The sequence below is a fragment of the Acomys minous genome (assembly GCF_964271855.1).
Source record: "Acomys minous genome assembly, chromosome: 13".
Lineage (NCBI taxonomy): Eukaryota > Metazoa > Chordata > Mammalia > Rodentia > Muridae > Acomys > Acomys minous.
The window spans coordinates 4,926,445-4,952,172 of NC_140495.1; the positions used below are offsets into that span (position 1 = coordinate 4,926,445).

General features: G+C 51.7%; 1 protein-coding gene across 5 annotated transcripts in view; it reads right to left on the reverse strand.

Moving 5' to 3' along the window:
- ACVR2B (activin A receptor type 2B) overlaps nucleotides 1–21,338 on the reverse strand; it is a 35,052-nt gene extending 13,714 nt beyond the window's left edge. Inside the window, exons 1-2 of one of the 5 annotated variants that reach the window (XM_084754917.1) lie at nucleotides 20,916–21,338; nucleotides 252–459 (exon numbers count right to left, since the gene is read on the reverse strand). In XM_084754917.1, the coding sequence (XP_084611043.1) occupies nucleotides 252–459; nucleotides 20,916–20,967 (260 nt within the window). In that variant the 5' untranslated portion in view covers nucleotides 20,968–21,338. Of the gene's footprint in view, nucleotides 1–251; nucleotides 1,578–2,861; nucleotides 3,172–14,890; nucleotides 15,604–20,915 lie in introns of those variants that run through there. The other 4 variants (XM_084754915.1, XM_084754916.1, XM_084754914.1 and 1 more) reach the window with 4 other exon arrangements.
- Nucleotides 21,339–25,728: the final 4,390 nt, after the last annotated feature.

Sequence of the window (25,728 nt, forward strand, 5' to 3'; positions counted from 1 at the left end):
CAGCAAAACTTTCCCGGGCCCCTCCCCACAGACAAAGCAGCTCTGAGAACAACAGCAGGTAGGGTGAACCCACTTCCCCCAAGAGTGACCCAAGGCTGAGAGGGACAGCTAGGCACAGATGTGCTGCCTGAGCTAAGGCGAGCAAACACCCCAACAGGGATCCTGGGCACCGCCTCAGAAGATGCCCTGAGCTCAGTGGGTGGCGCAAGCTCAGCTGGGACTCAGGCGCGGGCGGGGACGCCCCAGGGTACCTGTCGTAGCAATTGAAGTCATCGAGCCAGCAGCCTTTCTTCACCAGCTCGATGGTGCCCGAGCTGTTGCGCCACGACGCGTAGCAGTGCAGCCGCTTGTCCTGCTCGCCCTCGCAGCGCTCCAGGCCGCTCTGGTTGGTGCGCTCCAACTCCCAGTTGGCGTTGTAGTAGATGCACTCCCGGGTCTCCGCCTCCCCACGCCCAGAACCTGTGCCCCGGAGAGGAGAGAGGCTCAGCGCAGCCCAGTGACCAGCGCGGAAGGCGCCTGGAGATGACAGCAACCCACGCCTCTGCCCGTCACGGGGCTCCTTGCCACTCACACATCCAGCACCTCTTCGGAAGACCAGGCTAGTGTACCTCCACTCCCGGCCCGCACCGGCATGAGCAGGGACCATCCTGTGCTCACTCCTTCTCACCAGGAGAGCCTACAGGAAAAGGGTAAGCTCCCAGGTCACCAAGGCTCACTTTTCTCAGACAGAAGGGCTAAGCTGCGATCACGGATCAACCTTGCAGCGGCTTTTGGCTGCACACCCACAGGTACACGCCAACCACTCTTACACACTTCTTTCCCATCCCAATGGCCGAACACTCCCATTCACCCTCCTTATCGTGGCCTCAGTCACCTACTCGTCTCTCCCATTAACCTTACCAAGAAGGCACGATCCCAACCACTTTACCCACAGCGACCCCAGGACCCTTTGGATGTAGGATGGGAAAGAGTACGTACACAAATGCCAAAGGTGGCCCTGCCCTGTCCCCTCATGGGACAGCCCCACGAGGGGCATGGCATCTACTACCTCCCTGCCGGAGAGAGGTCAGCTCGGACTCATCCTTACTGCCCCTCAGTCTGCCGGCACCCACCGGAAAGGTAACTGGGGACCCATGGAGGGGGCTCCCACCTGACCTGAGGCTGGCAGGCTGCTGGGTACTGGAGCCACCCTGGGAACACCGCCCCACCATGGTAGGAGTGCCAGCCTTAGGCAAGCAGCCAACCTCAAGGCTCCAGGTAGAACCCACAAGTTCAAACTGTTAGCCAATCAGAACGGCAGAACCCAGCCTCAGCTCTGGCCACCCAGGGCCATGACACTTGTGGTGACAACCTGATAGGCGGCTAGGGCTCAAACAGAGGTGTTTACTGTCTTCTCCCAACCAGGACCTCACAGAAACGCACACATGTGGCCCTGTCAGGACCTTATTCAAGCATAGGGCTTAAGTTTGTAGGCGACAAAGCCTGAGCAAGAGCCAGGATCCAGGGTGGCACCTACAGCGCCCACACGCCCCTGGCTGCGTGTGGCAGCAGCTGGTACTTGAGCTAAGTGAAGCACCCCGTCCCAGAGTACACAGCCACTTTGTACCCTTCGCCTACCCCGAGTCCCATGCATTGCGGCAGCCATGTTAGAAGGGAGCACCAGAGACATCCAAAGGTGTAGGAGAAAGATAACTCGACAACCCCCACCAGTGAAAGCATGGGCACCTAGAACAGGTGTATGACACGCACAAGGTTTCGTGGCCTCAGCCATTGCTTCCTTAGATGCCCAGCTCGCTCCACAAGCCTGGAGAGCCGTGCCCCCACCCACCAGCTGCCAGGTGCTGGGATAGGTTCGCAGAACAGGTGAGGTGGACAGAGGACTGTGGGTAAAGTGCTTAGCGAGTTCAAAAGGAGGGGCAGGGAGGGGACGGGCTTCCATACTAGCTGCTCTAGAGCTGAGGGTGGCGCCTACAGCTTCCTAGGCTTGCCTCTGCCTCAGGCCTACACTCCAGCTCAGACTCAACCACCCGCCTCTTGTTCAGGGTCAGAAGTCACAAGGGGAACAACAAACCGAGCAGTGTGGGCCTGAGGCTGGCCCAGTGCCGCTCCAGGCCACTGTGATGCAGGAGCCCCTCCAGCTCTGCCACGGGGACCCCAGGTGAGACGCCTACAAGGCCACAAGAAGGCTCCAGGTGGAAGACCCAGGTGTCAACTGAGCAACTGACCAGACCTGCCCCCCTGCGAACCCTGCTGAGCAGCTTTGAGCTGGCCAGACTCCAACTCCGGCTGCTGCCTCACAGCTGTGTGCCTGGGGCAAGTCACCTAACCACTCTCTGAGGCGTGATTGACAGCACCTGCCTCCCAGGGCCCCGGCCATCCTTCCAGGCCAGGTCTCACACCAAGCCTGCCTGCAAGCTTCGCATCCCTGTGATGTTCCACCCCTCCCACACCACACCCAGGCTCCGGCCAGCTGGAGACCCAGGGGGCCTCCTGTTTCCTCTCCCCTCCCTGGCTCCGTTTCTTCACACTCTCACACAGGCTATTTATAGTCCATGGCAAACCTCCAACCACAAGGCCACCTAGCCTTTTAATAGATGAGAGCCTTCCGCCCACAGCCCACGAACCAGGTCAGGAGTCTCCCCAACTAGTCTGCTCGTCCACCCCAACAAGAGAGAGCCCTAACCAAAGCTGTATTTCCACCCGTCCCCAGCCATGGCCAAGGGTGCCGAGGGATGGGGAACCTAAAGAAGAGAAAGGTGGGCAAGGCTAGAGCATCACACACACATACACGCACACACGCATGGTACATGCCCATGAACCCGGCAATGGCACACTGGGAGGAAGAACCCTACAGTACCTACAGCTTATCTGAGCATCCTTCACGCTGGGGCTGGAGATTTGGCTCAATGGTTCCTGCAGACAAAAGACTTCAGTTCCCAGCATCCACACAGCGTCTCATCTGTAACTGTAGTTCCAGGGGACACGATGCCCTCTTCCATGGCACTGTATGCACAGAGTGCACGTGCACGTGCACATGCATTCAAAATACCAATACCCATAAAATGAAAATAAATCAGTTTTTTTTCAAATCCTTACTCTAAAGAAGCAACCCGTTTAAATTTTGCTTTTTGACCTCATCTGTATTTATTTGTCATCCAGACTGACACCTGCGCGACACACCCAATGCACCACTGAACAAGACATGGGAGCCCTGAGCGAGCCACCTCACAGACGACAGAGTGAAGCACGGAGGGGCACGCTCCCTGCAGGCCGCTCCCTGAAATTCCACGCTTCAGATCTGTGGGCCCGCACAGTGTGACGTCACCCAGGCTGGGTATGAGTTATGGACAGCTGGGATGTAAGCAAAGCCATGGTGAAGCCTCTTTAACTTTTGTGTCCTGGAACCAGCGGGTCAAAGCAACTCTGAGTCAGTATCTACCGCCAAACCCTTCTCCAATATAGCTGAACCAGCCTCTCAGAGCAGCCCAGAGTCACAACCTCATCCATGCTGCCCCCGGAACATCTATCTGCTCTCCCTCTCCCAGGTCTCGAACCCCTGAAGCAGTGTGACCACTGGGTTACACTGAGAGCGCTTACCCTGTAGGGACTCGGATGCCACAAATGTTTTGTTTGGACTTTGCTTCTTTGTTTTTTTAGGAGACAATCTTGTTCCATAGCCCTGGCCAGCCTCAAGTTTGTGATGCCCTGATCTCAGTCTCCTTGGTTTAGTCCTGTGTCACCACACCCAGACTTGTGTTGGAAACTTAACTCTGGATACAGCCAGGTTGGGTGGGTGGGGGTGGGGGCCGCTTTAAGGGATGAATGGGTCACGAGGGCCCTTACTTCATGAAAGGCTCCATATCACAACAGACTGGTTTCGCTATCATGGAAGTGATTATAATACACAGCCCCTCCACCCAGCCCGCCTCCATGTGATCCTGTCCACTGAGTGAAAGGACAGCACTAAGGCGCCTCCCTCAACGTTAGAGCCACTCCTGGATTTACCAGCCTCCTTCCTCCTTAACTGCTCATCAGGTAGCCTGTGGTACCCTTACAGCAGCAGCAGCAATGGACTAAAACCCCTGCCTTAGCTACTTCTCTCATCACTATAACCAAACACCTGACCATGCCTAACTTAGGAGAGAAGGGCGTTATTTGGTCTCACAGGTCCTCACAGCGGGGAGACAGTGGCGAAACAGGAAGCCAGTCCTCTGCTCCTTTCTCCTTTTAATTTAGTCCAGTCCTGACCCAGGGTGGGTTGTTCATCCCTCCTGGCCCAACCTCTCTGGAAATACCCTGACACATCCCGGTGTGTTAAAGGCCTAGATTGTTTCTTTTGGGGAGGTGGGGGGGCGCGGGTCAGGGTTTCTCTGTGTAGCCTTGGCTGTCCTGGACTTGCTTTGTAGACCAGGCTGGCCTAGAACTCACAGCAATCCACCTGCCTCTGCCTCCTGAGTGCTTGGATTAAAGGCGTGCGCCACCACGCCCGCCCCTAGGTTGTTTCTTGATCCAGTCTAGCTAACAGGGGACATTAGGCATCAGCTACCCGCCCCCTTTCATGTTCTCCAGGTTTGTCACTTGCTAATTCCTTCTGATCCCGTCTCCAACTCACCATCTCTTCCTTTGACTAGGTCTAATCTGTGTATCTATTCATCCACTCACTCACTTATTTGACAGGGTTTCTCTGTGTAATGGTTGTCCTCGATCCGCCTGCCTCTGCCTCCCGAGTACCGGAATTAAAGGCGTGCGCCACCACACCCGGCTGTTTTTCTTTTTTAAGACAGGGTTTCCTCTCTGCAGACTTGGCTGTTCTGGTACTCCCTGTGCAGTCCAGGGTGTCCTGGACCTCACGGAGATCCCTTTGCCTCTGCCTGTCAAGAACAGTACCAGGCTTGCAAAGTACTTCAGAAACCCGGGGTCTGAAGTCCAGCACCGAGAAAAGAAAAAGGAAAATAACACCACCACGACCCACTAAAGACAGACAGACAGAAATACAGACAGACAGACAGACACAGACACACACACACACACACACACACACACACACACACACACAGTGTGTGCCGGGAATGGAACCAGGTCCTCTGGAAGAGACAGACACGCCCCTAGCCCCTACCCGCCAATCACCATCCTGGGTCAATTCTGAGCTTCTGTTCTTTGGATAGCTCCAAATCCCCCTCTAACTTTTTTTTAAAAATTCTCTTTTATTATTATTTTTGTTGTGGTTTTGGTTTTTGTTTTTCAAGACAGGGTTTCAGGTCCTGGAATTTGCTCTGTAGACCAGGCTGGCCTCGAACTCTGCCCCTGAGTACAAGAATTAAAGGCCTGTGAGTTGTGTGCGTGAGCGCAGGTGAGTACATGTAGTGAGTGACCTTCAAGGCCACAGGCACTGGACGCTCCAGAGCTGGGTCACAGGTGATTATGAACCATGGTGCTGGGAGCGCACGTCTGCCGTCCACAAGGGCAGAGTGAGCTGTTAGCTAGAACTGTTTCTCCAACACTGACTTCATGTTGTTTGTTTCTGATGACTTTCACTCATGGTAGATTTTTTTTTCTCTCAGATTTTGAGTTTTGAGTATTAAGCTTATGTCCTGAGGGGCCTTTCCTGTGAAAATACCACCTTCCAGACAGAGATGACCATTTTGGTTCTGCCAAGCCCCACACCAATATGGAACAGCTTTACTTTCTTGACTTGAGTTTCCCAGAGCAGGATGATGTGAGCCTCTAGCTTCCAGATCATGCCTGTAGTTACAAATCCTGCCTGCTCCTCCCTCTCTTCATCCTGGGCTAACACAATTCCACCATCTAGCTGACTTCCTTGCCAGCCATAGGCTGCACGTTCTGACTAAAGGCAGGATGCCAAGGAAACCTTAGGACAGACAGGAGGGCCTAAGTTCAACTCCATCTACTGAAGCTGCCTGTATCTCTAAATTATGGAAATGGTCAAGACTGCAGGAATGAGCAGTGTGTGTGTGTGTGTGTGTGTGTGTGTGTGTGTGTGTGTGTGTGTGTGTAAGAGTATATACCCTATGTGTAAGTCCCATGGAGGTCAGCAGTGGGTATCAGCTCTCCACAGGAGTTTAAAGCCACCAGATGTGGGTGCTGGGGACAGAACTCAGGTCCTCTGGAAAAGCCGGAAGCTGGCAACCCCTGGACCATGTCTGCAGCTGTGACTGGTAGAGGCACACGCCTCTGGTTGGTTTATAATATCTTCCCGCTCTTCCCTCTTGTCCCTGCACACGCAGCTATCTGCCTACACTGTGAAAGGAAGCTCGCTACACTTTTCTTAGCATTTCATAGGGCTTTTCAGCTCATTTGTCTGCTATAAATGCCACAGAGAGTCCAAGAGCACTTTCCAAAGTGACAGGAGGAAGCCAGGGCATCTCATGTCACCTCTAGACCAGAGTTCATAAACAAGTCCCTGGCACCACCACTCCACAATCCGGGGTGTGGCCCAGGACCTCCCGATGGCCCTGCGATTCCTAAAGAAGACTGCAGAGTGTCCTGATTCCTCTGCACAAGGAAGTCGTCTACAGCCTAAAGGAATAAGAGAGCCTAACAGAAAGGAAGGTCCAGAGCTGGAGAGCAGACAGCGAAGCGGGACCTGACCACACAGCAGCCCTCACCTGGCCATGGACAGCTGGGCAGCATGACGTCACTCCACACAGAAGCACCCAAGACTTGGCACTCTACGCCACCACATGTCACAGTAACAATGGAGTAAAAAGACAGAAGGTAGGCTGGCTGGTGCAGCTAGGCCTCAGACATTCTCATCACCTGTGACTGGAGGCTGCTTTGCCCCAACCCCAGAGCCAAGCTGATTCCTGGAGGTATGAAACAGACTCTGAGCAGAAGGAGCAGGCCACCTCAGGCCTGAGTCACACTGAATCCGAAGGAAGAGGGGCATAGCGAACACAGGTTCTCTCCTCTCTGAAGCTGGCAGGACCCAGCCTACCTTCCATCCCCCACTCCACCCCACCCCACCTCAGACTGTGAAGACCCTCCTCAGCAGGATCTAACTGGCTCCAAAACTCCCTAACCAGGTCTCCCAACCTGGCCAGCTCCACCTACAGGCTCAGAGTGGTCAATGAGCATTCAAACCCATCCTTAATATGACAAACTAAAGACGGGCAGGAGAAGACGATGGACAGCAACGGTTTAAGAACATTTACCCCCAGAGAGAGAGCAAACGCCAATATACCCATAAAAAGTAGAGCAGACAGCTCTGTGTGTGTGTGTGTGTGCGCGCACACGCGCGTGTGCACCCGCACGACTATCTAGTAAGAAAGAAACTGATTAAAAAGCTAACTGGCTGGTGCACACCCCAGCACTCAGGAGGCAGAGGCAGGTGGATCTTTGTGAGTTCAAGGACAGCCAAGGCTACAAGGAGAACTGTCTTGAAAAAATAAACAACAAAACAAAACAAACAAGCTGCCTGGCTTTTACCTCCCAACAAACAGTACTTGCAAGCTAGACTACAGTGGGACAGTGCTTTCCACTCACAAGTCCATGAACAGTTAACCATCAATGAAAAGGCTACAGGAGAGGAAAACAAGGTTACAAGGCTCTACCTCCCAGGCCTAGGGAGATGGCTCAGTGGTTACAGCACCCACGTGGTGACTCACAACCATCTGGAAACATAAAATAAATATTTTTTTAAAAACTATAATCTACCTTTATCTTCCCTTTATCAAAATGTACTGGCACCTGGGGTGCAGTGGCACACACCTTTATTCCTGAAGCAGATGCAGTCAGATCTCTATGAATTCTAGGCCAGCATGGTCTACAGAATGAATTCCAGGACAAGCAGGGCTACGCAGGAACCCTCTTGTGTATCCCCGTCTCTAAACAAACAAATACTACAAAGAGCTGGAGAGAGGATTTGGACTTTAAGAGCATGTACTGCTCTTAGAAAGGACTCAAGCATGCGCGTGCACGAGCGTGCACACACACACACACATACACACAATTTAACATAAAACGTATTTTTTTAAATGTACTAGAGAGTAGATGCCACCAAAATCAGAAATTTAAAAAAAAAAAAAAAACTTCACGTTCCAAACAGAGTCATGATGCACAGCATGCTCTGGGTGGGGTGACAGGCCAGGCCAGGATGGAGGCCAGCCAACTGGTCAACCCTCTAGCTGACCCTGGAACTACACAGGAGTGGGAGACTCCACACAACCCAACGAGCCCCAAGGAACAGGGCAGGGATTTTAGCAGCTGCTCACCACAGAATTCAGCCAATAGAATCAGCTGTTGCAGCAAACACCACCACCACCACCACCACCAGCAGCAGCAGCAAAATCAATGTCTTTGAGAATCTATATTCTCTGTAGCTGTCACTCACAATACTCTGACACAGGCCAACAAATTTTAAAATAAGTATAGCGTCCCTGTTTTTAAGAGAAAGCACAATAAATGTAGACCAGCCCTAAGACAAATGAATCCTGGAATTAGCAGAGTTTAAGGCATAAAAGAAACTATATCTGGGACCGGGAATAACACAGCTCAGCTAGGAGAGAACGGGCTAGCCCTGGTCTACAAATCTTGACTTCTTAGCTTGATGCCTTCAACCAGAGATGCTGTGTTTTCTCTGGCCAGTTCCAGGTGCCTTCAGCAAAAGGATTGGCACTAGTTTGCAGAAGAAGAAAGCTGTGTATCTACTTTTTATCCAGCTCTAGACATTTCTTCAGGACCACAATGTACCCCAAAGCAAGGTCATGTCTACACAGGTAGAAAACAGCCTGGATTCCAAGCTTTTTCTTCCCTCTCTGTGTTTTCAGACACTTACCAATGTCTGGGTATGCTTCCCCAGCCCTCGGGCCTTGGAAGCTCTACCCGACCTTCCACCACGCCAGCGCTTGCCAGCTCCGCCCTGAACACATGGCTTTCTCTCTTCGTCTCGTCACTGGTCCCAGCAGTTGCAGAGATTTACAGCTTGCATTCCCTCAAACAGTAGTAAAACTGCCTTAGGACTTCATGGGAGGGAGGGAGGGTGAGTGGGAGGGAGAAGACAGAGAGGAGACAGAAAGTCACAGAGTCCACCAACTTACACAAAACAGCCCATGGAAAGTGTTACAAGAGCAGAGACCAGCTGGCTGGTGGTAGTGCACACCTTTAATCCCAGCACTTAGGAGGCAGAGCCAGGTGGATCTCTGTGAGGCCAGCCTGGTCTATAGAGAGTCCAGGATAGCCAAGGCTACACAGAGAAACCCTGTCTTTGGGGGGGGGGGGAACAGAGACCACAAGACAAACCCCCTAAAAAGTAGCTTCCAGCTGAGCTTAGCAGCCCCAGCCTTTACTTCCAGCACAAAGCAGAGGCAGGGAAATTTCTGGGAGTTCAAGGCCAGGCTGCTCTACATAGAGTTCTAGGCCAACCAGGGCTAGAGATACTGTCTCAAACAACAACAAAATAAGTAGGTAGTAGAAGAGGTCAGGAAGGATCTTTTTATGAGGAAACTCTGAGTGCTCACAGAGAAAAGGCCACAGTGGCAGACAGGCGTCTGTAAGCAAGAGGGAACATCTCTCCCATCAAGCCTGTCCTCATCCTACTTGAGTGAGTGTCCAGTGCTGTGTGATTTTCTACTAAGTTCACTGTGCAGACAAAGGCACAAATAGCGTCATGTCACCAGGTGGACGAGAGAGCCAACTGGGTCATTAGCAACGCATACTAGAAACACTGCCACAAGTCCAGTGTCATCAAGTCCAAGAGCAGGGCCTCACAGCTGGGCTTAAGTTAGGACGGCTGAATAAAGGCACCAGGGAGGACCAAGGCTTTGGAAATCACAATATCCCAGACTGCCTTCCCTACTGTTACAGGTAATCATGGCAGAGGGCTGTATAAGGGAACCAGACACAGACGGAAATTCCAGAGCGCCACCACCACCCCATCATGAGGTCTTTATTACCATGTTGTAATCAGAACCCTGCATATTAAGTGGCATACACATGCACACATGGCTATCACAAACTCATGTCCACGCCTCCCAGCTAGCCTACTGTCATGTCCTCTGTTAGCACTGTGACCATGACACCGAACAGGAAGCAGCCTAGGTGCTGGCACCTTCGCCAGGTGTGGCTACTTCAACCTCTGTGGCCAAGCTCTTCCCAGGGTTGAGGCTAAAGTCTAGAACGCCAGAAACCCAAACACTACCACAGAGGGTCACCTGCTACTTTACCTATCTTCTGCATCTTCTGCTGCCACCTGCCATTCTCAGTACTTGTTAAAATGCAAAATATGTACTTCCTGTGTTCCAGGGGCTATTCTTGTCCTCCTCTACATATGTGATACACAAGCAGAAAGCCCAGCAATAGGAGGCCAGATAAACATAGTCTATACCTACACTTGAAATTTTTGCATGGCAATTAAAAAGAATAAACCAAGCATGATGGCGCACGCCTCTAATCCCAGCACCAGGGAGGCAGAGGCAGGTGGATCTCTGTGACTTCCAGGCCAGCCTGGCCTACAGAGTGAGTTCCAGGACAGCCAAGGCTACATAGAGAAATCCCATCTCAAAAAACGGAGAAAGGAGATAAAAAGTCAGTCAATCATGACGACGCAGTTCCTGCCCTACCTAGCAAAACACCAACAAGGTCTTGGTAGATGTGTGTATTAGAAAGCTTGCTGAAAGTGACACAGTGCGCAAGACGGATCCGCACACAAAAACCTCTCACAGGAGTGAATACCGTCACATGACTATAGCAAACAAAGCTAGTTTACACTGCTGGAGTCAAGGAAGGAGCTGGCTGGCTACTGTTGGGGGATGAGTGCAGCACCAGAGTGAGCAGGGGGGCTCGGGAGCACATCCGGACCCTGCCTGGAACCCTGAGATCCACTGAGTCCGGAGGGGAGTTCTGGGAGACTCAGGCTTGCAAATGTCTAATTCTTGATCTAGATGCTGACCAAACAGATGCATTCAAAGTTGTGAACACATGACACTCTTCCTCTTCACGTTTTTCTTTCTTTCTTTTGTCCTTTTTTATTGTTTTATTTTGGTTTTTCAAGACAGGGATTGAATCTCTATGTAGCCTTGGCTGTCCTAGACTCACTCTGTAGACCAGGCTTGCCTTAGAACTCCCAGAGATGCACCTGCCTCTGCCTCCCGAGTTAGAAAAAATTTCAAATCACTATTTTATTTTATGTGTAGCGTCTTGCCTGAATCTATGTCTGTGCATGCCTGGGCCCATGGATGTCAGAAGGCGTCACAGCCCCCTAGAAGTGGACTCCACAGGTGGCTGTGAGGCACCATGTGGATACCAGCACTCAAGTCCGGGTCCTTTAAATGTAGTCAGTGTTCTTACCTACTGAGCCATCTCCCCTAAAAGCGTCCACTCCCCACACCCCCATTTTTAATTTTTGTAACGTGGATCAAATCCAGAGCCCTGCACATGCTAAGCACTTTATACACCCCATGTCACATGGGCCAGGTCATGTTCCACACTTCACCAGTTTCCTGTACATATCTTATACCTCACCTGTGACATACTGCAACAGTGACACCAGTCTACTGAAAAAAAAGAGGGTGCCTATGTGACGTTTAGCAGGTAGAGACCCTTACTGCTAAACCTGGCAGCCTGTCTGATCCCAGGGACTCAGGAGACAGGAAGAGCCGATCCCCACAAGCTGACCACATGGGTGCCATGGCACCTGCCCACACACTTGTCATCTTTATTGACAATGTAAACAAACAAGTAAATAACAAAACTCTTTTTGTAAGTATCGCCTATAGTTGCCCTGTGAAGGGGAAAGAACACATATGTAAGATTCACCTGAGAGACGTGAGAACATAGCTCAGCTGGGAGAGCGTTTACCTAGCATTCATGAAGCCCTCGGCTTCATCCCCCAAGCTACAGAGGGAGGGATGCACCTCAAAAGGTAAGAGGCTTCCCACTCTTGAGCTCCGTTCCCATCACCCACATCAGGCAGCTCACAACCACCTGTATCTCCAAGTACAGGGGAGCTGACATCCTCTCTGGCCTCTGTGGGCAAAGCATGTTCATGGTGCACACACACACATGTACATGCACACAAATAAATAGCTTTGGGGGGGTGGCTTGCTCAGCAGACCCTGGGTTTTTGTTTTCTGATCTGTTTGTTTTTGAGACAGTTTCCATAGCCCAGGTTGACCTTGAACACCCATCCTCCTGCCTCTCCCAAGAGCTGGAATTACAGGCACGCACTACCACACCCAACTTAAGACCCCGCTTGTACCTACTAACAGCTGAATTTCTGCAACTGAATATGTGTATGTTACTTGCATGGCTATAAACTTAACAAAAATTAAAAAGAGGGAAAGAAAGTAGAGTCATCTCTTTTGCGAAGCTGCTAACCTGCACTCCCAGCACACTCAGGTAATCAAGTTTATTCCTTCTCAAGTCTCTGATGCAGCTGAAGGCCAAACAGCTTAGTCTTACAATTAAGCTTAGTTTTTTTAGGGCTGAAGATGTTTTTAGGTCTAGATAGATGTTTTAAGTTGATAATGGCAAGATGTGATGGAGACTGATTTGCATTCAGAATTTTAGACGCACCAAGATAGGAAAGATGTCTTCTTCAAGGTTGTCAAATACAAACAGTCAAGACACTAAGAATGTAACATTCATATCATTCCTGATTGTGTCATGGTTCTTCTCCTACAGATAGTCTACTGTATATGTGTGTAATAATATAAATGCATATGTAAAAAATAAAAACTGGGGCTGGAGAGATGGCTCAGAGGGTAAGAGCACTGGCTGTTCTTCCAAAGGTCCTGAGTTCAATTCCCAGCAACCACATGTTGGCTCACAAACATCTATACTGTGACCTAGTGCCCTCTTCTAGTGTGCAGGTGTGCAGGCAGAGCACTATATATATAATAAATATTTTTTTAAACTGTTTAATTAATAAAAAATAATAATAATAAAATAAAATAATCTGGGGGGAAAAAAAAAAGAAAGTAGAGCTCATGTGAGCCCTGCTCCATAGTAGTTACCCAGGAGACCCCTGGGTAAGGGAAGGTTCAGGTACAAAGGTTTTCCACTTAGAGCAAACAAGCTTAGACCCACTCTCAGGCAGTGGCCCCTCACCTTTCTCAACTAACCCTGTGTCCCTGTAGTTTCTAAGCCACTCGGTAGATGAACCTTGACCCACATGTTCTGTGCAGAGAATAGATCTCCCAAGGGGCCTGGGCCACAGACAAGGCTCCTACTGAACCCCATTTCAGATTCACATATAAAGGAAAGCCCCCGAATACGCAAAAGAGATGTTTCCTAACCCTTGGTTGCCAGCCCAGGGCTACGAGAACTTTCTTTTTTGTTTTTTAGTATTTTGTTATTATTGTTGTTGTTTGGTTTGGGTTTTGCTTTTTGTTTTTTCCAATACAGGGTTTCTCTATGAGATCTTAGCTATTCTGGACTCACTTTGCAGACCAGGCTGGTCTGGAACTCACTGCGATCTGCCTCCCTGAGTGCTGGGATCAAAGGTGTGCATCACCACACTTGGCTCCTCTTGAGAACTTTCTAAATCAACGAACAGATAACACTTCTTGGAGGTAGATGGTAAAGAGAGTTGACAGTAACACCGGACATTAGACGGCACTGTCTCCATACCTGGAAACACTGTGTGACACTGCATGACCAGAAAAAAAAAAGCCAGCCTGGCAGGGACAGTGCAGACAGCTCCCAAGTCAGCCTCTGCTCTCCCACTGGTCAGCCCTCCCTCTACACAGATGGACAGGCAACAGCTGGTCTGCTCACAGCCTCCCAAACACTCAGCCACAAACACGGAGAAGCAGCCTCCTCCACCTTCCAGCCAAGGGCTTGGGTTTCCAACAGCCTTCCTTTTCCTCCCCAGAACTAATTTTAGCCTCCTCGGTTCTCAGAGGTAGAACCGAAATAGTCCGCTGAGGAACACGTTTACAAACAAGACCATTGGCTTTGCCTCACAAAACACCTCAGCTGTAGCCCAGAAACTAGCCAGGGAGGAGAAGCCCATTGTCCAGGAGGCCAGACCCCTCCAGAACATTCCCCACAGACTTGCCCAGTGGAACAAGCTTTCTCTCCAACATCAGCTTCCCAGAGTCACGTGTCCACGAATGAAAACACCAGGCTGAGCTGCCAGTCCAAGAGTCTGAAAAAAGGCACATGTGTGTGCATCGCACAACAGAGGGGCTATCCAAGGCCAGAAGCCTCAATTAGTCCCATGCCAGGAGGCACCTCCCCAACCCTCAGTCCTGAAACAACCCCAAGGGGCCTTAGGTGATGGTTTCTGGCCCCCGCCATTGTCATAAATGGAGGTATTCTGCCCAGCTTAAGGACAACCGGAAGGCAGCAATATGTCCCAACCCGACTACCTGGGTGCCCAGAGGCAGCGCCAGCAGGCATGCAAGAAGCAAGAATGGCTGGACCTAGGGCTCAGCTGTAAGCCTGGCTGACAGTGAGATTTAAAAAAGCCCAGTATAAGGGGTGGCCGACCCGGAGCAAGAGTTAGTGATGGCGTGGGAGGAGGGAGCCAGACCCAAGGATTCTAGGAAAATAATCACATCATCATGAGGAAAAAAGTACAGAAGGAGGGGGCCTAGGAAGTCTCCTCTCATTCAGCACACACTTCACAGGGTGATGTAGGGCCCTTGAGAAGGCTCGTATCCACCCTGATGGCCCACCAGTAAGCAGCTCTGAGCACAGCAAGCCAACTTACTGAGTGGGGCCAGAAAGAAGTGGTCAGGGTAACTCGGATGAAAAGGAGCCTAAACGCAGTCCAGCCACAGGGAGCTGCCTGCCAGCAGAGGCCAACAAACAGGCCTCTGTGAAAGCCCACCGTGTCTGTCACAGGCTACAGTACTACATCTTTCTTAGGCAAGGCTTGCCCACCACACATACCTCCCAAGCCCCATGGGAAGAGCCAAGCCCATACCTTTGGGGTGAGGCTGCCCCCCTGCCCTGGCATCCTGGGCCTGGATCTTCCAGGCCCACAGCCACCGCGGCTCGTTGGAGCGCCACAGGGCAGGCCCACTGGGGGGATAGGGCATACCAGAATCCTGCTATAACCCCCGGGCTCGGCAGATAGGTACAGCCTGGGCTTGCCCAGATCCCAGGTGAGCAGAGAGGGGGGTGTCGGGCAGGCGGAGCCCCAGCAACAGGCACTTCCTGACATTCTGCGGGAGGGAGAGGCAGGAGTGCCAGGCTCAAGGCAAAGGCCAGAGCAGGTGGGCGGGTGCAGGCGGGCAGGCTGCCCGGCCACCCACAACGGGCCGCCTCCCTGAAACCCGAACCACTTCTGGGAAAACTCAAGGACGCCAGGATTCTCCTCAGAGGCAGCGGGTCCGCTGGAACCATTGATTCTGAACCAAACGCCACACACTCCAACAGGTTCAGCGAGCAGGAATCATCTAAGCTCTGAGGGAGGAGAACCCAGCTCCCTACCCAACTCCTGAGGGAGAAAGACAGATGAGCACTCCATAACCATTACCCCCATCTCCCACACAATCCACCCCAATAAAGGCTGAATGTTCTAGACCACCGGTTCTCAGCCTACCCAAGTATGTTTGTGACCCTACCACTTAGCAATGCCAAGAGTGGTTTTCACTCACCATCCTTAGAGATAGCTAAGCACCTGCCAGTGGTGTCAAAGTTTGGGAAGCCCTGTCCTAGAGAGGCCCACAGAGCCAGGACCCTAAGCCAGGACTGTTTATTCAGACTGCCTCCTAAAGTGTGGTGTAGGGGGCTGGGGAGATGAGTCAGCTGATACAGCATATGCCACACACGCATAAGGAGCAGAGTTCTGATAGTCAGCACCCCATAAAAAAACCAGGCCATAAGGTAAGCATCTGCCAGTCCCAGGGTCAGTGAGACCTGTCTCAGAAATGAGGCGAGGGCCAGGGAGATGCGGAGCCTTCATTCCCAGGACCCACTGTGGAGAGAATCATCTCCCAAGAGTTGTCCTCTGACTGCCACAAATGCAGTGAGCTAGGGCACATGCCCATATACTAAAAGAAACTTATTCTTTTTTCTTTCTTTCTTTCTTTTTTTTTAGATAGGGTTTCCCTGTCCTGGACTTGCTCTACAGACGAATCTGGCCTTGAACTCAGAGATCCACCTGTCTCTACCTCCCGAGTGCTGGGATTACAGGAGTGTGCCACCATGCCAGGCAACAAAATGCTTTTAAAAGAAAGAAAAAAAAAAACAAAAACAAAAACAAACAAACAAAAACGGAGTAGACAGTAATTGTGAAAGACATTTGATAGTGACCCCTGGACTCAACGTGCGCCCATATGCACAGGCATACCCACACAGACACAGGGGCCATGAATGAATATAAATGGTCCTGAATGACCCAGCTTTGATCTTATTCCTTAACCCACTGGACCCCAGGCCATGGTTACAGGTTAGTTAGTACCTGGCTCTGAACTCAGGCCTGACATCTTGTGTATCCCATCTACACCACTGACCTCCCAGGTAGAGGGGCTACATACATAGACACTCAGAGAGATGGTTTCCTGGGTGGGGATGAAACCATGGAAACAGGAGCGATGGGCAGAATCATAAGTACAAGAAGAAAAGGCTAGGATGTGTCCACAGACAGAACAGGGTAAGGAGGGGGTAACCTAGAGGAATAAGTCCAATGTACACACCTCCTGAGGGTGGGCGGGCTGCCCCGAGGGAGAGCTGACTGCAGGGCACACACAACATGCACCAGTGCCCACGCGGGCATTTATTTATATATTTTCTGGAGTTCTGTTTTCTTAGATTCTCAGAGCAGCACGGCAAAAGACAACAGGGGGCCTTCCCCTGGGCTCCCACCAAAGGAAGGACCTTAGTCCAGACACCTAGAGGATTGTGGGTGCCAGCAATAGCAGCAGAGGGGCACACCACAAAAGCCTGCCTAAGTAGGACACAGTCGAAGGGTTCTGTCTAGGTCTTAAGTCTTCACTCACCTCTAGTCTGGGAGGAGGGGCAAGGGTTGCAGCTGCTTTGTGAGAGCCTCTGAGAGCTGAGGAGGGCACCTACTCATTCCGAGGGCATAGCTACCAGCAGGCAGGTAGCCTGGGATGACCAGTGGATAGAGAGCAGAGGACATCCTCTCTAGGGACAGATTTTCATAACTCTGCACACCTTGGCCTCTCCCATGGCAATCGCCCAGAAGACTATAAAGGTTACTCTCTCATATGCACCCCCATCCAGAGGAAATGAACAAGAAACATCCTGTGTCATCGGTCAGCCAATGAGGACAGCTGGGGCAGGAGAGGACCTGTTAAGACCATTCTCAGCTGGGCAGTGGCGGGGCACGCGTTTAATCCCAGCACTCAGGGAAGTAGAGGCAGGCAGATCTCTGTGAGTTCCAGTCCAGCCTGGTCTACAAAGAGAGTCCAGGACAGGACAACAAAGGCTACACAGAGAAACAAACAAACAAACAAAAAGTCATTCTCAGCCCTGGCTGCACCCCACCCTGAAAAGACCTATGCTCTGAGCCAAAAACAAAAAACAAAAAAACAGAAACAGATGTCGGAGAATAGAGTGCAGAGTCGTCCACTGCATTGCAAGGGCCAAATGCCAGCCTCCCAAGGACATACTGGGCCAGGATCAGATCTAGACAGACTTCCAGATGTGTCCTCCGTTAGAGCATCCGTCGGCCTTTCTTTCTTGGCCTATGCTGTCCAATATGGCGGCTCTCCAAACATGACTAGAGAGCTTAAAGTACGCAAGTGCTAGGATTAAAGGTGTGAGCTACCACTGCCTAGCTATAGTTGGTATATGTTTAAGTATACACATTTTGGGGGGAGGCAGTTGGTTTTTCAAGACAGGGTTTCTCTATGTTATCTTGGCTGTCCTGGGCTCACTTTGTAGACCAGGCTGGCCTCAAACTCACAGTGATCCACCTGCCTCTGTCTCCCAAGTGCTGGGATTAAAGGCCTATGCCTGGTTTGGGGTGTTCTTTAAAGGGTAAGATACATGCCTTTCTTGTTTGGCTTTTTGTTTGTTTGTTTCTCGAGACAGGGTTTCTCTGTGTAGCCCTGGCTGTTCTGGACTCACTTTGTGGAGCAGGCTGGCCTCAAACTCACAGCGATCCACCTGCCTCTGCCTCCCAAGTGCTGGGGTTAAAGGCATGTGCCACCAGGCCCAGCTTACATATCGCTTCTTTTGTTGTTTTGTTTTTTCTTAAGGACAGTTAAAATTGTTTTCATGTCTCAGGCAGAAAAGAGCAGTGGTGGACAGTCAAGGATACACAGAGAAACCCTATCTAAAAAAAAAAAAAAAAATTCATGTCTCATTAGCTGTTTTAATAGTGAGTATATGTTGAAATGACCAATCTTTGTTAGCTTAATTCTATCCAACCATGAAAATGAGCAAGTCTCCACGGCCAAATTCATATGGCAGCGCACTAGGCACCAATAATCATTAAAGGTCTTTGGATGTGGGACCTCTGGGAAGCAGTGATGGCTGGGTTAGACTGGGAGGCTGGGATCCTTACTGCAGATCAGCTCTCCGGCCGGACCACCCCAGCACCCTGGCCTGGCTTCTAGAGTCATGTGAAAATAAGCACTACTGATTTTTAAATGTGTATATTTAAACATATACTAACTATAGCCAGGCAATGGTAGCGCATGCCTTTAATCCTAGCACTTGGGAAGCAGAGGCTGATGGATCTCTATGAGTTCGAGGCCAGCGTAATTTATAGAGTTCAGGACAGCAGGGGCTACCCAGAGAGATCCTGTTTCGGGGGCGGGGGCGGGGATACACACACACACACACACACACACACACACACTAAATATATGGCTATCTTAACATTATCCGAGAGTGTTTGTCTGCAGGTTTGTCTGCACCACATGCATGCCTGATGCTCTCAAAGCCCAGAGAGCATGGGACCCTCTTGGAAGTGGAGTTCCAGGTGACTGTGAGTCACCACGTGAGTATCAGGACTAGAAGCAGGGTCCTTGGCAAGCGCAGCAAGCACTCTCAAGCACTGGGCTACCTATCTCTCCAGCCCCAACACCCTGCTGCAATCACCCTGCCCTGTGGGATTAGAACAGCCAGAGCACACTGAGACGAAACTGCTTCTCTTTCCTTTACTAACACGACTATTCCAAGTTGTAGTACAGATGCTTTCTTTTTACCACAGGGCTCTGTAATTCTGAACACCAAGCCAAAAAGAAACACGAAGGAACTATCTGTGAAGCCGGAGGCACAAAAGGGCCAGCTCTACCCCAGCCGGAAATTCTCCTCCTCCTCCGATTCCTCAAAAGACAGAGCAGCCGCCACCACAGGAACCCCCAAGTGACCACCTTCCCCGAGGGCAGGACCACAGGCGTTGAGTCAGAACAGATGCTTCAGTCACTCGGCTTTGCGTTTGCCAAACAGTGCAAGGAGTGAGCAGACACTACCCTGCCCCAAGATGGGAAGTGACTGGTGAGGCCAAAGTGGGACAGTGAAGTACAGATTTCTAGTCTGAGGCATACTGACCTGAGAGGATACTTTCAACAAGCCTGGACTTTAAAGAGACAAGATATAAGGCCAGGAGTAGAAATCCAGGCAGTCAGGACACAGCTAGGGGGCCACTGTGTGCCCCTGGATCAGCCCTCTGCTGTCCTCCCCAGAGCACACCAACGTTTTCGGATCACTTCCGAGCCCTCGTTCTTGGGGAGAAAAAGTCTCAAGAGCAACTTCAGGGAGTGGCAGAAAAACACAAAGTGTTCAACCTGGGCACCACTTTGCCTCTACTGCTCAGGTCGCAAAGAAATGGATTCAGCCTTCTAGTTCGTGCACTCGTGCACGTTCCACCTCACCCAGGGGTGAGGAAAAACTCTCCGGGTCGGAATTAACTGCTAAACCTCACTACCTTGCAACAGAAGGGGGAAAATTTGTAAGTGGGGATACTAGGGAGAGGGCGCAAAGGGGTGCTCACCCCCGCAGCTGCATTGGGGGATCCCAGCCCTTCCCCTGCACTCCGGGCCCCGCCTCTCGCGGGTTTCCCAGACTCCGCGCTGCTGCCACCTCGGGCCGCAGGGGACCCGAGCTGCATGTGTAATGGGGGTTGGGAACAAAGACGCGCAGGACCCAGAGCCCCGGCCACCGGGAACCAGCCGTTCCAATCACCACGATCTTTTCTCTGGAGTCTTACTGCCCGATTGTCCACATTTCGCCGGACTGCTCCAAACCTGTCCTGGAGCTCGTACAGACTTGGGCACGCTTCAGCACATAGATCGGGACAGCGGTGCCTGGGCTTTAGGGGCAAAAGAGCTTTCCCAACACAACTTCGCGCGTACACACCCACAGGTCCTAGTCCCCAAGCAGACGCGCACCAGTTATTCACAGCCAGCAGCCGCCTGCGGGCTGAGAGCGGGTCACTCACGCCAGCCACGTGCCGGCCAGAGCGACCTGAGACCTGTTGGTTCGCCACCTCAACCTCCTATCCACTCCTAGTTGTCCAAAACAAAAGCGGTCCCACTAGGGCGCATCTGCGGCCCGCTGCAAGGAAAGCGAGCGCAGGTAGGAGCCACTAGCTCGAGGATCGCGACGCAGTGGCGGGACAGGGTGCAGAGGACTCCGGGCGAGCTGTGGAAAGCCGTCCACTTCGCTTTGCGACACCTATGGCTCTCAGAGGCGCGCAGCCTCAACCCAGCGCCCCGATTAGATGCCCGCCCTGCCTGGACGCCTTCCCGACGCTCAGATTTTCCTCGCTGTCCCTGAGGTCCGCGCGCCCGTGGAATCTGAACCCCGACTCTGACGCTCCAGGTTCTCCCATCACCTAGCCCCTCTGCGAGCCAGAATCGCGTATGAGGACGGCACCGGCGAGCTTGTCTCTACGAACGCGAGCAGAGCGCCCCGCGCGACCCCGATCCCAAGCAGGTGGCGCGGCGCCGAGGCCGCGGGGCCGCCCTTTGTTGGTAAACACCGCGCGCCCTGGGTCCTCGCACCCCCACGACACGCCGGATCCTTACCGGCGCACAGCGATCCCCAGAGAAGGGCGAGGGCCGCCCAGGGCGCCGTCATGTTCCGCGGCGCCGCCCCGCGGACACCCGGAGCCCGCGGGCAGGGCCGCGCTGCGCTCCCGGGGCGCGCAGGGCCCGGCGGCGGCTGCGCTCTGCTTCCCGCTCCTTCTCTGGGTCTCGCGTCCAGGCGCGCGCGCTTCTGCGCTTCGGTTCCCAGGCAGCGTGCGGAGATGGGGGTTCAGGGCCGCTGCGGGCGGCGAGCAGTGCGGCCCGGGCTATGGGGCGACACGGGGGCCGGGGGGCGGCGGCGGGGCGCGGGCCAGGGCGCGCCCGACGCGGGCATGGCGCAACGGGGCTGGGCCCGGGCCCCGGGCGCAGGGGCCGAGTCCGGAGGGGCCATGAACGGGGGGTGGGGTGGGGGAGGGGAGCTGAACCGAGTCCAAAATGGCTCCTGAGCGGTGGCCACGGAGCCGAGCCAGCGGGGAAACCCGGATGTTGGATACAAAGAGGCGGGCGAGCTGGGCGGGGAGGGGGAGGGGAGGCGGGCCCTCCGGCCGCGTGGTCCGCGCCCCCCTTGGGGGCGGGGCCGGAGAGGAACAACAACACCGAGGCTCCGCCCCCAGCCCGCGCCCTCTGGAGACCGCGCTTGCAGCACCACCAGGCTCTAGGGCCAAGCTAGGCGGGATCCCAAGCTGGTGGGATCCGGCTGGGGACAACTTGACTGATGCCTGCCCCAAACTATGGAGACCATGCTGCGTGATGCAAGCTCCTCTGAGACCCCTGAATCAGTAGGTAGCTCCTGGACCCCATAGACTGGACACCTCTGTCCTCCAGCTCCCGTGCATCTTTATTTATGGACGAATTAATTGGCAGAAAAAAAAAGCTGAGGTCTGAATTGACAGCCGTCCCCCACGATGCACAGTTAATTCCAAGCAGAGGACCCACAGAGCAGCTGCCGGTGGGAAAGAACTGTTGGCGACCTGAAGGGCCCTCAGCAGTCCCACATCCTTCAACACTTCTCCCACCCACTTAAAGATCCTTACACACACACACACACACACACACACACACACACCAGCTTCCTCCATTTCAAATTCCATACTCCTTATTACACAACCAGAGCTTGTGAGAGTAACCGGCCTCCCAGCTAGACTGGGAGAGCTAGTCCATCGCTCAGGGAAGAAGCCATGAAGTCCTCGGCAAGAGCAGCGAGGCTGGAGGTGACACCCACCAGCCTGGGTCATGTCATGTGTCTGAGCCTCAGTTTCCCCATATGAAAGTGACGGTGTTAAACTCCTCCAAGGTTTGTGTAGCGTTTCTTACTGCTGCGACTCTGTTTTTGAACCAGGGATTCTAAGCCTCCCAAGTAAGCTGAGAGCACAGGTTTGCACAACGCATGTTTGACCACCCTTGCTCTTTTTCTTCTCCTTATGTAACCCCTAGATGGCTTCAAGCTCTCCATCTTTCTGTGGCTATTTATTTATTTATTTATTTATTTATTTATTTATTTAGGGTCTGTGTGTTTGTATGTATGTATGTATGCCCAGTGCCCTAGCAGGTTAGAAGGTATCAGATACCCAGGCAACGAAGTTAGGAATAGGATGAGCTACCTTGTGAGTGGTAGGAACCTAACCTGAGTCCTGTACAAGCACAACAAGTGCTCTTAACCCCTGAGCCACCTCTCCAGTCCCATGACGTGTTAATATTATTTTTATCAGCCGGGCACCGTGGCGCATGCCTGTAATCCCAGCACTCGGGAGGCAGAAGCAGGCTGATCGCTGTGAGTTTGAGGCCAGCCTGATCTAAAAAGCGAGTCCAGGAAACCCTGTCTCAAAAAAACATTAAAAAAATAAAAATAAAAAGCAAGTCCAGGACAGCCAAGGCTACACAGAGAAACCTTATCTTGAGGAGAAAAAAAGTTATTAATATCATCATTATTATTGGTATTGGTATTTTTGAGACACGATCTTATGATGTGGCCCTGGCTGTCCTGGAACTCACTATATACATACAACAGGCTGGCCTCAAACTCCGATGGATCTGATTGCCTCTGCCTTCCGAGGGTTGGGATTAAAGACAAGTGCCACCACCCACCCACATCTGATTTATTTTATTTTATTTTTTATTTTTGGTTTTTGGTTTTTCAAGACAGGATTTCTCTGTCCTGGCTATCCTAGACTCGCTTTATAGACCAGGCTGGCCTCTAATTTACAGAGATCTGCCTGCCTCTGCCTCCCTGAATGCTGGGTTTACAGGACTGCACCACCACATGGTTTTTGTTTTGTTTTGTTTTGTTTTTTAAATAAGGTGATCGCTGGCGGGGCTAGTGTAGCACACCCTTAATCCCAATACTTAGGAGGCAGTGGCAGGTGGATCTGTGTGAGTTTGAGGCCAGGCTGGTCTACAGAGTGAGTACAGGACAGCCAGGGCTACACAGAGAAAAAAAAAAAAGGCGGTTACCACCTCTCGAATGCTATCTTTTGTTTGTTTGGTAGGTTGGTTTGGTTTTGGATTTTCAAGATAGGGTTTCTCTGTGTAGCCCTGGCTGTCCTGGAACTCTCTTTGTAGACCAGGCTGGTCTCGAACTCACAGCGATCCACCTGCCTCCTGAGTGCTGGGATTAAAGGCATTTTGCCTCCATATCACACCAGGACACATGTGCATCCATTCTCACACACAAAATAAAACAACTTTTTTGATACATAGTCTCATCATGTAGCTCTGGCTGGCTTGGAATTTACAGTGTAGACCGGGATGGCCTTGAACACACAGATTTGCCTGCCTCTGCTTCCCGAGTACTGGAATTTTTAAAATGTGCTGCCATACCTGACTCATTTAACTTTATTCTTTCATCCTTATCAGTGTTCCATATTATATGTTATATTTTCACTCATTGCTTTAATTATATGCCATAGATTTCATTGTTAATCACATTTGGGGGTATGGATTTTTTATTTAAAGATTTGTTTATGGGGGCTGGAGAGATGGCTCAGAGGTTAACAGCATTGCCTGCTCTTCCAGGGGTCCTGAGTTCATTTCCCAGCAACCACATGGTAGCTCACAGCCATCTATAATGTAATCTAATGCCCTCTTCTGTCATGCAGGCAGAGCACTGTATACATAATAAATAAATAAATAAGTCTTAAAAATAAATAAATAAGGATTTGTTTATTTGTAGTGTGGTACGTGCAGAAGCCGTCAGATCGCTGGAGCTGGAATTGCAGCTACAAACCTATTAGCTATGACTAGCAAGCCATCTCTCATCTGACTTTGTTCTTGTTTTGTCTTGTTCTGATCCGTTTTGTTTGAGACAGAGACAGAATCTCGCATATGTAGACCAGGCTGACCTTGAACTCACTGAGATCCACCTGCCTCTGCCTCCAGAGTGCTGGGATTAAAGGTGTGCACCACGACGTGGGCTGGGGTCACACTCAGGTTACCAGGCTTGGTGGCATGTACCTTTGCCTGCCCAGCCATCCTGCCCACTCTACATGATAACGTTTTACGCATGAGAATAGATCTATTTCTATTTCAGTGTGGCATGTTTGCGTGGGGATGACCAGCTGGTAGCATGCTTACCTCACAGCCTGAGTTTGATCTCCAGGACCCACATTAAAAGCCAGGCTGTGGCTTGTCTGTGAAATCCCAGTGGTGGCCGGATGGGAGGTTGGAGACTAGTGGATCTCTGGAAGCTGAATGCCCAGTGTCTGTCTCAAACAGCAAGTAGAAGGCGAGTGAGAAATGTCATCCAAGTTAGTCCTGAGCCGGGCGTGGTGGCGCGCGCGCCGCGCCTTTAATCCCAGCGCTCTGGGAGGCAGAGAGGCACGTGGATTGCTATGAGTTCCAGGCCAGCCTGGTCTACAAAGTGAGTCCAGGACATCCAGGGCTACCCAGAGAGACCCTGTCTCAGGGCGAAAAAGTTAGTCCTGACCTCCAGCTTCCACGTGTACATACACATGCACACACATGCACACCCATCGCGCACACACACACACACACACAGAGCCAAAGCAGAACATTCAATGTTAATAACCTCCATGTAGTTTTGCCACTTTAGCCTCAAATAAGAGAGTGGTAATCTAAAACTGTTATTTCCTGCTGTGTGTTCTCCCTGCTGCTGTTGCACAAAGCCACACATGTTGACAAGACACAGCTAATGGGGAGGAAGAGTACACAGGACTTTGACACAGGCGGAGGATTCCAGAACTTTATGTCAAGCTGACAAACCAAATAGCTGGGCCTGTGGCACAGGCGACTAGCATGTCCCTGCTGTGAAGGGAGGCTGTCACCGCTCTGGCGTCCCTCTCTCGGCTTCTCACTTCAGGAGCTCTGCCCTCCGTGAGGTGGACCTTGCGGTTTCTGCTTTCTGTGGGTTTTGTCTTTGGACTGTTGCTGCCTACTCCACGCCTCAGTGTTTTTGAGTCGCTACCTTTGTGCATTCTCCTCTAAACGCTCCATTGTCCACTGTTTGGAAACTTGTTTTCTCTTATTGGCGGATTGAGGGCTCTCACATTTGCTGACTGGGCTCGTGCTGGGACTTCTGTTTACTGTGTGCACAGAGCTACAGCCACCATGCCTTACTCGTTATGTGATCTGTTGCCTTTTCTATAAACACTGAGGGATATTTGTGTTTCTAGATGTTCTTGTGCGCATATGAGGGAACCTATGTACCAGGCACCCGTGTGGAGATGAGAGGAGAACATGTGAGAGTCAGTGCTTTCCTTCTGTCATCTGGGTCCCCAGGCATGGAGCTCAGGCGCTAGAGCCTGGCAGCAAACTCTTTTACCTGTTCACCCATCTCCCTGGCACTAAGATTTGCATT